This window comes from Engystomops pustulosus, chromosome 5, assembly GCF_040894005.1.
Source record: "Engystomops pustulosus chromosome 5, aEngPut4.maternal, whole genome shotgun sequence".
In the NCBI taxonomy this organism is placed as follows: domain Eukaryota; kingdom Metazoa; phylum Chordata; class Amphibia; order Anura; family Leptodactylidae; genus Engystomops; species Engystomops pustulosus.
Genome location: NC_092415.1, coordinates 138809352 through 138822751, shown reverse-complemented (window position 1 = coordinate 138822751; position 13400 = coordinate 138809352). Strand labels below are relative to the sequence as shown.

Below are 13400 nucleotides of genomic sequence, written 5' to 3'. Positions count from 1 at the left end.
CGTCGGAAAACGCACAGCGGCGATCGCGACAGGACTGGGTAAGTAAATCTGCCCCAATGTGCATCAATATGCTTATATTTGTACATAGTTCTGTATATTATATTGTTTGGCACGACCTTCATGTGCTTAGGACCTCCATGTTTAAAGTGGTAGTCCAAGACTTCTTAAAAAAACAAAAAAGGTGGCCGGAAGGGGGCTGCTTAAAAGAATAAAGATGTTCTTACCTTCCGGCGCCCGGCGGGTGTCCCGTGCTGCTGTCGCTCTGGTCCGCGCACCATGGAAACAAACATGCCCATGGGAGCAGTGCTGGATTCAGCTTCTGGCCGGCCGTCCCTATTCACAGCATTGTATAAACGGGAGGGATGGTTGTCGGGTCCTACCAAAAGCTGAATCCAGCACTGCTCCTGCGGCCATGTTTGTTTACGTGGCGTGGACAGGAGCGACAGCAGCGCAAGAAACCCAGGGGGCGCCGGAAGGTAAGTACATCTTTATTTTTTTAAGCAGCCCCCTCCTAGCCACTTTTTTTTTTCAAAGAAGCCTCGGCAATGCCTTTAAGGTTTGTTCACATGTGCATCTTGCAAGTCCACTAGAGACTTAACAACGAGGTTAGTAGCCATAGCATCTTCTACAGGGCCCGGCCACTTGACCTGACACATTAAAGAATGAAAGAGGTGCATAGCTCCCTGCCGTCCCGGATTTGGCGGGACAGTCACAGTTTTTCACCTCTGTTCCACTGTCGTGGTCAGCTGGGGCATTATCCCAAATATTCCCTCCAGGTCCCACCTAGTATACTTTAAAAGCCAGAATTTGTGGTACTGAATGACTTCTACAGACATCAGGCAGGGAATCCTTTTGAGAGATGTCTCGGATTAGCACAAAGCATCAGGGAGATATCACCATCTGTCCATATATGGTGTCTCATATCTCCCAGGGCTTCCCCAGAGTAGACATCGAGCAGGGAATCCTCTGTTTAGATGTGTCGGGTTAGAGCAGGGACCACGTCAACAGGGAGAGATCACCATCTGTCCATATATGGTCTGTACATCTCCCAGGGCTTCCACAGACACAAGGGGGCTCATTTACTTAGGGTCTGAACGCCGCACTTTCGTCGGGTTTCCTGAATATTTCGGTTTTGCGATCAGATTGTGGCGCATCAGCGGCAGCTTGCATGCGACAGAAATTGGGGGGGCGGGCCGTCGGACGACTCGGCGGATTCAGACAAACCGCGGAATTTAAAAAAGGATTTGTGTCGCAAGATCAAGCACTCACATGCACCAGGAAGAAGCAGGTGAACTCCGGCAGACCTCGACGCAGCGATACATGCAGGGACACATGATGTTTGTAAATCACCCCGGACCCGAATCCTCGTCGGACAACGCACTGCGTTAAGTGAATCTGCCCCATTGTATCTATTTAATTCAATTAAATACATTTTCCTGGGATTTATACCCACAACCTCTACACCTGCCATAGAGAGACAGAGCCTCTATCCACTAGGCCAGTGATGGCGAACCTTTTACAGACCGAGTGCCCAAACTACAACTAAAATCCACTTATTTACCGTGAAGCGCCAGCATGGAATTTTGTACAGTAACTTATTGCTGCCTGTTCTTCCACATCTTTCAATTGTATTGCCCCCTTGAGGCCACCAATACAGATGACAGGAGGGCAAATTCAGACTATCATTGTAGGCTCTCTCTCTCGAATCTTTCTGTAGAAGAAGAATGATGGTCCAGCAGGATGACCTCGAAAGATAATGCAGTTCTTACCCTTTTTACTTTCCCCACAGTTCCAAACAGCCAATAAAGAGAGTAGCATCTCTTAAGTTGCTTGGGACAGCAGGAAGATTCAGTGTTTGGTGAACTCTGTCCTGGGCTGATGGCCTGAGTGCCCTCAGAAAGGGCTCTGAGTGCCACCTCTGGCACCCGTGCCATAGGTTCGCCACCACTGCACTAGGCTATGGGCTAAGTGGTTATCTATGGGAGGATTTCATGTAACTAAGAGCTTCAGTTTTACACTGCGACACAGGCTCCATGCAGTGGTATATACAGTAGAGAGGAATCTTCTCAGAGATTATTATTATTGAGATTATTACTATTATTATTATGGAGATGATGATGGAGGTGATGATGATGATGGAGATGATGATGATAATGGAGATGATTATTAGTATTATTATTATGGCGATGATTATTTTAAGTATTTTTATGGAGATGATTAATATTAGTATTATTGGGATATTAGTATTATGGGGATTATAATACTTTAGACATATAATACAGTTAAATTAAATGAATGAAAATGTATAAGACAAAAAATAAGGGCTCATTCAGTAGGCGTTGGTGCTGTTGACTGCAAAAAATGCGGGCACGATGGGGCAGATTTACTTACCCGGTTCTGTCGCGATCCAGCGGTGCGTTCTCTGTGGAGGATTCGGGTCTTCCGGCGATTCACAAAGTTAGTGCGCCCGATGTCCTCCAGGTGTCGCTGCTGCGCTGAAGTCCGTCGGAGTTCACTGGGGTGCACGGTCTGTTGCTGGGTGCAGGTAATTGCGTGTCAATTGACACTTTTTTAAAAAAAAAATACGGCTTTTTTTTTAATCCGTCGAGTTTTCTGACGGCCACGCCCCCCGATTTCCTTCGCGTGCATGCCGGCGCCACAATCCGATCGCGTGCGCCAAATCCCGGGGCAATTCAGGGAAAATCGGCGCAAAGCGGTAATATTCGGGTAACCGATGGAAAAACGTGATTCAGGCCCTTAGTAAATGACCCCCTATGTCTGTAATCAGTCCATATTGTATCCGTGCTACATCCGTTTTTTTTAACATACGGGAAAAAAGCTGATGGATTTCTAATATACTAATAATCATCTCCATAATATTAATACTAATAATAACCTCCATAATAATAATAATATCCTTAATAGTAATAATCATCTCCATAATAACAATAATAACCACTGGGAAGATCACAGTAAAGCTCTTAGTTACACAAAACCCTCCCATGGACAACCACTAAGCCCCTAGCCTAGTGGATAGAGGCTCTGTCCTGTATCTTTATGGCTGGTGGAGTGTGGAGCTTGTGGGTTCAGATCCCTGGCTGGGCAAAAATTTATTTAATTGAATTTAATGGAGACTTTGTGCCTGGGGAAGCCCTGGGAGATGTAGAGACCATATGTGGACAGATGGTGATATGTCTCTAATGATGTAAAAAGCAGAGGGTGGAATTGTTTTCTTTATAGTTAAATGTCATTCCTAGTGACAGTATTAAATATTCCATACCTTGCATTGGGAAGCTGGAAAAAAATCCAAATGTGGAAAATTTTACAAAAAACCTCCACAATTTTCTTTTTGGTCCTGTATTTACGGCTCCAGATGACACCTCCCCTTTATTTTTTGAGTCCGGAAAATCAAGGGGATACCAAATTTAGACAATTTTTTGTTCATGTTTTTGAAAGTGGGGTGTTAAAAATGGAAACACAAAAACAAAAAAGGGCTGTGTCCTTAAGCGGTTGAATAGTAACTCATAGTTTACAGAGTATGAATTGTATGAAAAATATTAATCTGTTGTGCATAAAATGTAAACCTTCAATAAAACTAAGTTGTAATCTCTTTTATATTATTGCGTGGGGACCTTGCACTGTCTTAATTGTAGCTTATCTTTCTTGCAAAGTCCACCTTGTAAAAGTGCAAGTAACCAGAAAGATTGTTTCTTATATTTCACTTGTTCTATACTAAAGTGCACATGCAGGTAAGCGATGGGGAAAAGAAAAAAAATGATAGATATGCTGCAATGGTCCATGATAGATAGATAGATTTCTAAATGTGCTTGGTCTTTTGTTGTAACTATTGCTAACTTTAACACTCTTTACAGAAAAGAATCGCAAACTTTCCTCTAACAGTGACACAACAGAAAAGGAAAAAAGGGGAATTTTTGGATTTTTTCGCAGCTACAAGAAAGGAAACAAGGTAACTGACTTTGGTTTATGCTTTGGCTGTCTGGAATCTTCATAAATCTACCTGTAGGTATCATCTTATAATCGTTTATACACTGCATCATTAGCTTGGTTGGAACAGATGGTCCTGTTCTCTGTGTAGTGGCCGAGCCAGCAGCTTAGTTCCCATAAATATGAAGTGGCAAACAGCTGATCTGTATTGGTGCCTGACTGGAAGGCTATGTTATGGTCAAGTATATTTTAATGTTATCAGGATAAATTATAATAAGGAATTGTTAACACAGCAATACATAATCCAGGAATATGTCTTATCTATTCATGTTACATTAGAATGATACATTTTAAAAGCAAACTTGTCACCAGGAATGTGATTTTTTTTCTGGTGCCAGGTTCCAATAACCTATGGTTTTCTTATTTTAAAATGCCTTTGTCAGTATGTCACTATTCTGAATCATTTCAGTAGTGTATAAGAGTTTGATTTACATTAACTGGATCTGTTCCAGTGGCCTGTGTGTGCCAGTGTCTCCTCATGCTTCTGCCTCTCCTCCACACCATCCCCTTCCCTCCCCTGCCTGCTCAATGCACATTGCACACAGGAAGTGGAAAAGTAGATGCATTTTGGAGGAGAGAAGACTTACACAGGCACAGACAAGCTGCGGCTCTCACCCTTCCCCCCACCACACTCTGCTGGCACGGAGCCTGGTAATGTGAATTAAACTTATTAAAGTGTTGAAAAGATTTGAAATGCTTAAAGGGTGCTGTAACAATTCAGGTATTTTAAAAAATCAGCATAGTGTAGGCTAGTGGAACCTGTCAGCAGCTAAAAGTGACATTCCTAGTGACAGGTTCCCTTTAATTCATGTCTCAAGAAAGGAAACTATATTAATAAGGATCGCGGGAACACCTGTGCTCCGCTGTTTGACAGTCTCCATCCCCCTGCCCGCACTGACCTCTCCTGGCTCCTGTCTGTGCTCCGGATCCCGGAGTGTAGGCCGCATGCCTCCTACCCTGCAGGCTGCGTGCTCCTGTTATAAGGGCGAGGCTGGATTAGTGAACTCCAATCAGGAGTCTTAAAGAGCCAGCGTCCTCCTGATTGGAGTTCGCTAATCCGCGCCCTTATAATCCGGCACTCCGCGCCAGATCTTCTCCTAGGATCTCCTATGGTTTCCATACCAGGCTTCCCTAAGCCGTTCCTGTGGAAGAGAAAACCCATTAGCATTCCCAGACGCTTTCCTGTGTTCCTGTCTCCAGCGTTCCCAGACGCCTCCATCTTAATGTGTGTCTCCAGCATTCCTTGACGCTTCCGTGTCCCTGTCTCCAGCGTTACGAGTGTAACTCCGTGTGCTCCTGCCATCCTGTGTCAAGTCTTCAGTCTGCCTCTGTACTTCCTGCTGTGTCGCCCAGGTTCCAGTCCAGCGGTGTCTCCAGTCCGTGCCAGCGTTACCACCGTTCCTCTGTGTTCCTGCTGTCATCCCAGGCTTGGACTGTTTCCTACATATCCCGTACCTTGGCTGCCAACGCGGGCCTCATACCATCTCCCGCGGTGGTCCAGAGGGTCCACTGACTCCTCCCTCCGGACTCTTCCCATAGAGACTTTCCGTTCTGTTATCTGTGTGACCATTACAGCAAGATCCGGCCATGGACTCCGCCAAGGCCATGGATTCCGCCAAGGCCATGGATTTCATCATGTTCTAATGACTCTAAGGTCTCAACTAATTTTTTCTTGGGGAGAGGATCTGAGTGGGTTGCCACCCTGCTCCATCAGCTGCTAGACTCCTGGCTACCACAGGCTCCACTTCCGCAGCTTCCCAGTGCTGCTCCGGCTTTCCAAGAGCCACTCCACTCTGTTTCATTGCCAGCAATTACAAGTTCGGCTTCCATCTTGGCCTCGCTTGGCTCCGGTGTTCCAAAAGCCATGCTTCCACTGCTTCCAAGCTCTCCAGAGTCTCCGGCTTTGCCAGAAGCCTCTCCAGAGTCTCCGGCCTTCCCAGAAGCCTCTCCAGAGTCTCCAGCTTTCCCAGAAGCCGCTCCAGCCTCCGGCTTTCCCAGAAGCCTCTCTAGAGTCTCCAGCATTCCCAGAAGCCACACCAGCCTCTGGCTTTCCCAGAAGCCTCTCCAGAGTTTCCGGCATTCCCAGAAGCCACACCAGCCTCCGGCTTTCCCAGAAGCCTCTCCAGAGTCTCGGGCTTTCCCAGAAGCCACTCCAGAGCCTCCAGCCTTCCAAGAGACGCTCCTGCCTCCGCAGGTTCCCAGTGCTGCTCTGGCTTCCCAATAGCTACTTCAGCCTCCAGCCATACTACTTGCAGTGGAGTCTATGCAAGTGAGCAGAGTACGTCTCTCGGCCAAAGGACACTCCAGACTTCTCGAGGATATTCCAAGCTTGTTCCCTGCCAGGTCCAAGCACCTCATCAAGGTTTGTCCTGTTTCTGCTTTCCTCCTCAGGTGTCCTGTCACCAATATGAATTGGAGGAGTCATAAGAAGTGGCTGAAGAAGAAGAGAAGAGGGGTCCAAAAGGGGGGTACTGTCACGGGTGCTCCCGCGATCCATGTCGCGTACCGCGGGTACACCCGTGCTCCGCTGTCTGCCGGTCTTCGCCCCCCTGCCCGCACTTACCTCTCCTGGCTCCTGTCTGTGCTCCGGATCCCAGTGTGTAGGCCACGTGCCTCCTTCCCTTCAGGCCGCGCGCTCCCGTTGCTAGGGCACATGCACGCCAGCTCTTTAAGACTTAAAGGGCCAACGTCCTCCTCATCGGAGTTCGCTAATCCGGCCTCGCCCTTATAATCCGGCACCTCCCCTCACTCCCCGCCGGATCTTCTCCTAGCATCTCCTATGGTTTCCATACCAGGCTTTCCTAAGCCGTTCCTGTGGAAGAGAAATTCAATTAGCATTCCCAGATGCTTTCCTGTGTTCCTGTCTCCAGCGTTCCCAGGCACCTCCGTGTTTCTGTGTGTCTCCAGCGTTTTCAGACGCCTCTGTGTTCCTGTGTGTCTCCAGCGTTCCCAGACGCCTCTGTGTTCCTGTCTTCAGCGTTACCAGTGTGCTCCTCTGTGTGCTCCTGCCATCCTGTGTCAAGTCTTCAGTCTGCCTCAGTGCTTCCTGCTGTGCCACCCAGGGTTACAGTCCAGCGGTGTCTCCAATCCGTGCCAGCGTTACCAGTGTTCCTCTGTGTTCCCGCTGTCATCCCAGGCTCGGACTGTTTTCTGCATATCCTGTACCTTGGCTGCCACCACTCCTCCCTCCGGACTCTTCCCACAAAGACTTTCCGTTCTGTTGTCTGTGTGACCGTTAAAATAATCTCTGTACCATATTTACTAAGAGGTCCTGACCCTGCAATGGTCCACATTGGATGACATTGCAATTCTTTGGCCTTGCCCCAGGAATTGTATCCAATGTGTGTCATAAAATGTACAAGGCATGTTTACTCCAGTATTGATTAACAGGAAGAAAAAAAAAGACATGGTGTTGTAAATGTTATTCTTGGAAACTTTAAGGTGTGCCTTTTCTTTATTTGTAACATTAAATGCATTCCTTTTCTAACAGAACCTTTACACATGAAGAAATGTCAAAAGACAAACATAATCTCAAAGAAAGTGCCTATTTTTAAAAATTAAAACCCAGCAACTTTCTGCTGGTTGGTAAATAACTGAACTTTCCTGTCATAAGTTTTAATGCTTAAACACTTTAAAGGAAATCTAAATCCATTATGATAAACCAGGGTCACTAACTCATAGACCCAGGCACTGTGACTGCATTAGCTTTCTTATAAATATTACCCATGGCCTTCTTCATTCTAAAATCAACTTTTAAAATTATGCTTATAAGCCCATGGAGATGTTGTTTTTTATTTCACTTGCACAAACACTCTGCCACCCTCCCTTTTCCGCTCTGTGTGAGGCTGCTGTGCGATAGAGCGGAATGGGCTAAATTTTCACCACAGTTGGAATTTTTTACTACTTCCGAGTGACACCTTAGTGTACTAAATACAATGGGATTCATTTACATTTATTTTTCTTCCTTTTTTCTGTTTTTTTTTTCTGGCATATTGCAATTTTTGCACCTTCTTGGGGACGTTTTGAAATGTGGACTGAAGTCCGTCATTTTCAAGACATTTGTTTAATTTCAATAGGACACAGTTGTCCTAGATGTTGCAAATTACACTTACCTTTTCGAATTGTCAATATTCGAAAACCATACTTAAGGAAAACTTTAACTTAAGAAAAACTCTACTAAAGTTAAGAAGTGACTTGAAACATTGTCAGAAAAAGAGATCTGAAAAAAAAACCATTTATAACAAGGAAAAAGTTAAATTGATAAATTACAAAAGTGGCAGATGGGAAAAAAACAGGCAAAAACAAGCCAAAACAAACAGATGAGACAAATTAAACACAACTCTAGCTTTTGGGAGGAGGGGATTAAAACAAACAAAAATGGAATGTGGGTAATTTTTGATTATGCTGCAGCAGTGGCAGGGGTCAAGCTTTGCAGTGCAAAATTTGAATGTTGCACCATGAATCTGCTGCAGTAGCTAAGGTAACAAGCCATTTAAATTAGCCCACTAAAAACCAATTCTTCATTAAAAACTACAAATCATTGCCCTCATACCTAAATGGTTCCTTTCCATGGCTGCAATGTTAAAACATCAGTTTGTATACTTATAGTGAACTAATCTTAGGTAAGTCCAATCACAGTGAGACCAGTATTCATTGTTCCGTGCCCTGGCTCCCTGTTTTTGATTGACAGGTCTCACTGCTACTACCATGCCGTTGATATGGAACTAGTACTTAGTGATCGTCGGCCAACTACAGACATATCTAGGTTCCTTTACTTTCCCCTGCTAACTGCTTTGAGGCTGAAGAGAATTCCTGAGGATGGGGTGAGGAGCAGGTTAGAGAGAGATTTAATATTAAATCATTAACCACTTTCTCCGGAAGGAGGGGTTGAAAGTGACGCTAGCTGTGTGAAGAGAAATCAACTTTGCTCTTCACCTGTCAGGAATTGTCTTCAGCCGAGATAGCAGTGACAGCCTCGGTGAGGAGGACGGGGTAGCTTCACTGTTACTGAAGTTCCCAGCCTCTTTTAAAAGAATGGTGGGTCTAATCCCATGGATAGAGGCTTCAGTGGAACATGTATAAAGACATTAAAAAGGTACTGCGTGTGGTGTGTGATAGGTGTGGCTGGTGACAGGTTCTCTTTAACATGCTGTAGATTGTAAACAGCCTTTTTTTTCACAGATTGTTGGTAAAATCTGTTTGTCAGCTGATGTAACTCACTGTGGGTTAGAGGATTTTACTGCATCTTACCTGCATTGTTTACAGCCTATGTGTCCCTAGTCTAAGGCTACATATACAATAACGTGTGCGGCCATACCGTAGCACAGCTACAGCTACTTAGCACAGCGCCGCTCACCCCCACGCCTCTACATAGTAATATATGGTGCACGGCGCCGTATTACGGAGAAAGATAGGACGTGTCCTTGATGATTTTCATTTCCTCCACCAACACAGAGTTAATAAAATATCACCAATTAGCTATAGATGCCCCAAAATTATATACCAAAAAAGTACATCTCATGCAGCAAAAGAAATAAGCCTGATAGCCTGTACAAAGTGCAAATCTGCTCTGGATGGCGCCTCCTTTCATTCTATGCCAGGCCATGCGCCCATACAGCAGGATATAGGGTATCGGTGTACTCGGGAGAAATTGGGTATCAGATTTGTGGAGCCTTTTTCATTTAATCCATTACAAATGTTTAATTTTCCACCCAAAATGAGTGTATTGTGAAAAAAAATTACAATTTGTAGACTGCACTTCTGTTTTGTTTTATACCCCTATAAAACACTTAAGGGTTAACAAACTTCTTAAAAGTGGTTTTTCATAAGTTGAGGGGTGTAGTTTCCATAATGGGGTAATTACAAGTTTAGCTTTTATTTAGGCCTCTCACAGTCAATTAGAAGTTGAGCAGGTCTATCTAAATACGGGTTTTGGTGACTTTCCAAAACATTTGAAAAATGGTACCTAAATTCTGATCCTCATAACATTCTAGTAAAATGTGGAATCTTAAAAAACCATGGCAAAATAAAGCAGACATTTGGGAAATGTAAGTTATGAATTTATTTGGGTGCTATGATCTGCATCAAAAGTAGAGAATTTAGAACTCAATTTTTTTTTCATAACTAAACACAAAAGATTTCATCCAAATTTTTAAAGAGGACTTGTCACCCAATTTATCGGCACTAGGAGCTGCTTACTAAAGTAAGCAGCTCCTAGTGCTTGATCAAACGCCGCAGTGTTAGAGTGATAGCGTTACCAGAAACCTAGCGCGCGGCAGTCACTGCCGGCCTATGGAGCAGCGCCTCGGACCGCCCCCTCATGAATACATCGGACAGCTTTGCAAGCTGTCCGATGATTACACTGTACCCGCCGCAGTGTTTGATAGCGTTACCGGAGGTTTCCAGTAACGCTAACACTGCAGCGTTTGATCAAGCACTAGGAGCTGCTTACTTTAGTAAGCAGCTCCTAGTGCCGAAAATTTAGGTGACAGTTCCTCTTTAAACTAATTTGAAGTACAATGTGTCACGAGAAAACTATCTCAAAATTCCCTAGATATCTCTTAACGTTCCAAAGCTATAACCACTTATAGTGACATGGGGAGATTTGAAAAATGGGGCCGCGTCCTAAAGGCCAAAATAGACTGAGTCCCGTAGGGGTTAATCAAGGCAAATGCAATCGCCTGGTTATCCGATTTATAAAAATATTTACGGTTTAAGGATGCCTGTACTTTTTAATGTTTAATTTCTATATTTTGCCGGTTGTGACTGTCAACATTTGTACAGTAGCTGTAAAGCAGATATTTAGTTATTTCAGTATCAGTCATATTATAATTTATTCATGTGAACATATGAGGTATCTGTGAACTCTACATCTCCTATCTATTATCTATCCATCAATCAATCTTTTATCTCTCCTCTACTGTATTTATCGCATTCATATACTGTATATATATATATATATATATATATATATATATATATATATATACCGTATATACTCGAGTATAAGCCGACCCGAGTATAAGCCGAGGCCCCTAATTTTACCACAAAATACTGGGAAAACCTATTGACTCGAGTATAAGCCGAGGGTGGGAAATGCATTGGTCACAGCCACCCCAGTGTATATAGCCAGCCAGCCAGCCCCTGCCCCAGTGTATATAGCCTGCCAGCCCCTGCCCCAGTGTATATAGCCTGCCAGACCCTACCCCAGTGTATATAGCCTGCCAGACCCTGCCCCAGTGTATATAGCCTGCCAGACCCTGCCCCAGTGTATGTAGCCTGCCAGACCCTGCCCCAGTGTATATAGCCTGCCGCCACTGCCAGACAGATCGCACAGAAGATATACAGGGGTCGCCGGAAAGGTGAGTTTAGATATATTTATTTTTTTGACTCGAGTATAAGCCGAGTTTGGGTTTTTCAGCACATTTTTTGTGCTGAAAAACTAGGCTTATACTCGAGTATATAAGGTATATATATATAGATATATCTATATATATATATATATAGATATATATATATATATATACACTATGTACTGTATATATAATCTGTTTTATACTTTTGCTTCTAGAAATCTAGATAGTCTTTCATATTTATATTCTATCATCCATCTACCTATCATCTGTCTCATAAAATTTTCGTATAGTCCCATATTACAGATACTGTACTTACTATACTACTGGGTGTAACTACATAGTGTTTTTATTGTGCAGGACTAAAGGAACCTTTTACTATGTAGCAAAAATTATTAGGCAACAGGATTTTTAAAAATCAATTCACTCTTTGATTTTTTACAGAATGAGGGAAGCATAGGAAATGTCGACAGTGATGATAATGAAGAAGTTTTCAGAACTGCAACTACCAGTGGTAACATATGTGAGGTAGGTTTTACAAATTACCCAATGCGACAAACTGCGAACAGAAATGAAAATACCATCTACATTAGATATATAAACATTTAGTTTCATGAATGTTCATAATTTTAGATTTTTCTGTGGGTGTATAAATAACTCAAATAAATATGTAAATACTACCACGTGTAGGAGAAAACTAGACCTACAAAGCAATATGGCCCCTGCCATAATAATAATGTTACTGCATTGGTGGAAATGCAAAACTGTGTACAGTTTTCATGTCATATTTGACATTTGATTTAAACTTGCCCATTGGGCCACATTTTTGAAGCATTCTGCACTAGTATTCTGGTGTAGATTGCATATAAATATATGTGAACACTGCTTGCACATGAACTTATTAATTGTTTCCGACAATATTGTGTCATGGCTACACTATGTCCATTGCGACAAAATACCGTGCACCAAAAGAGACATTTTGGTGCGCCTTTGTACCGGTCACCACATTTATGTCAGAAGTCTGACATAATTGTGGAGCAACCTCTTCAAACTGAGTACACCTGAAAAAAACTGGTGCACTATTGTCTATAGAATATTTTATGATTTTGTCTTTCTAATCAATTCTTTAATCTATTAAGCAGACTACTATCTAAGCAGACACATTATGATTCATCTAGTTATGTGAGATTATGTGTGCTAACAATGTGGTTAGATTATCAGGATCCAGGTTTATATACACGTTCATTTAGCTTCTGAACATTCACTAGTATCTGACACATAGAAACTAAGAGATGAGATAGATCAGAGATGAGAGATTGTGAGGTGCATATAACACACAATTACATTATCAGTTCTGCTATCTCAGCCATAACAAACACTTTCCGCTCTGCTGTGCCTCCCTCCCCTGGATAAAGACCTTATATGCCTGTAGTTTGTAGATTTACTGCTGTTTGCCAGAAGGAAGTCTGTGTGTGAACTCTTCTGGGAATATAAGGGGAGGGGCCAATACAGAGAGGAGCTAACTGCAGTGCCAGACAGGAGAACAATCTGTCCTGCCCGACTTTAGACTTCTGATTTACGTTCGGATCCCAGGGCAACCAAAATTGTATACACCAGGACTGATAGAGATAGGTTGGAATTATAACTGTGAAATGCTGTGTTTTTGTTAATAACAGTGAATAAGAGAATATGTTATTTTGTTATCCTGAGTATATTTAAAAATCTTGTCTTTGGGGGAATACCCCTTTAAACACGGCCGGCATTAGGTGGTGGCAAAGAGTGGATTTGCCCAGGTGTCTGAAAGTGGAGAAGCTCTACTTTCAAATCAATCTAAAATTGTGTTTCTAGGTGTCAGGGAACCGGATATATTTATGTTTAAAGTGAGAATTTTGGGTGCGAATTTTATATATAAAAATCACTCCCAATGACATTAATACAGTTAATATCTCAGTTTGCCTGACACAAATTTTGCTTCATATAAAAGAGACTTGCCTCTTTCATAGAAAAAAAGAAGTGAGACTATGGGGCAGATTTACTTACCCG

General features: G+C 43.1%; 1 protein-coding gene across 5 annotated transcripts in view; it reads left to right on the top strand.

The window, feature by feature from the left end:
- Positions 1–13400, top strand: part of COBL (cordon-bleu WH2 repeat protein) — a 331678-nt gene that overhangs the window by 115789 nt on the left and 202489 nt on the right. For all 5 annotated transcript variants that reach the window (XM_072153170.1, XM_072153169.1, XM_072153165.1 and 2 more), the window contains 2 exons: positions 3873–3967; positions 11802–11885. In XM_072153170.1, the coding sequence (XP_072009271.1) occupies positions 3873–3967; positions 11802–11885 (179 nt within the window). The remainder of the gene's footprint in view (positions 1–3872; positions 3968–11801; positions 11886–13400) is intronic.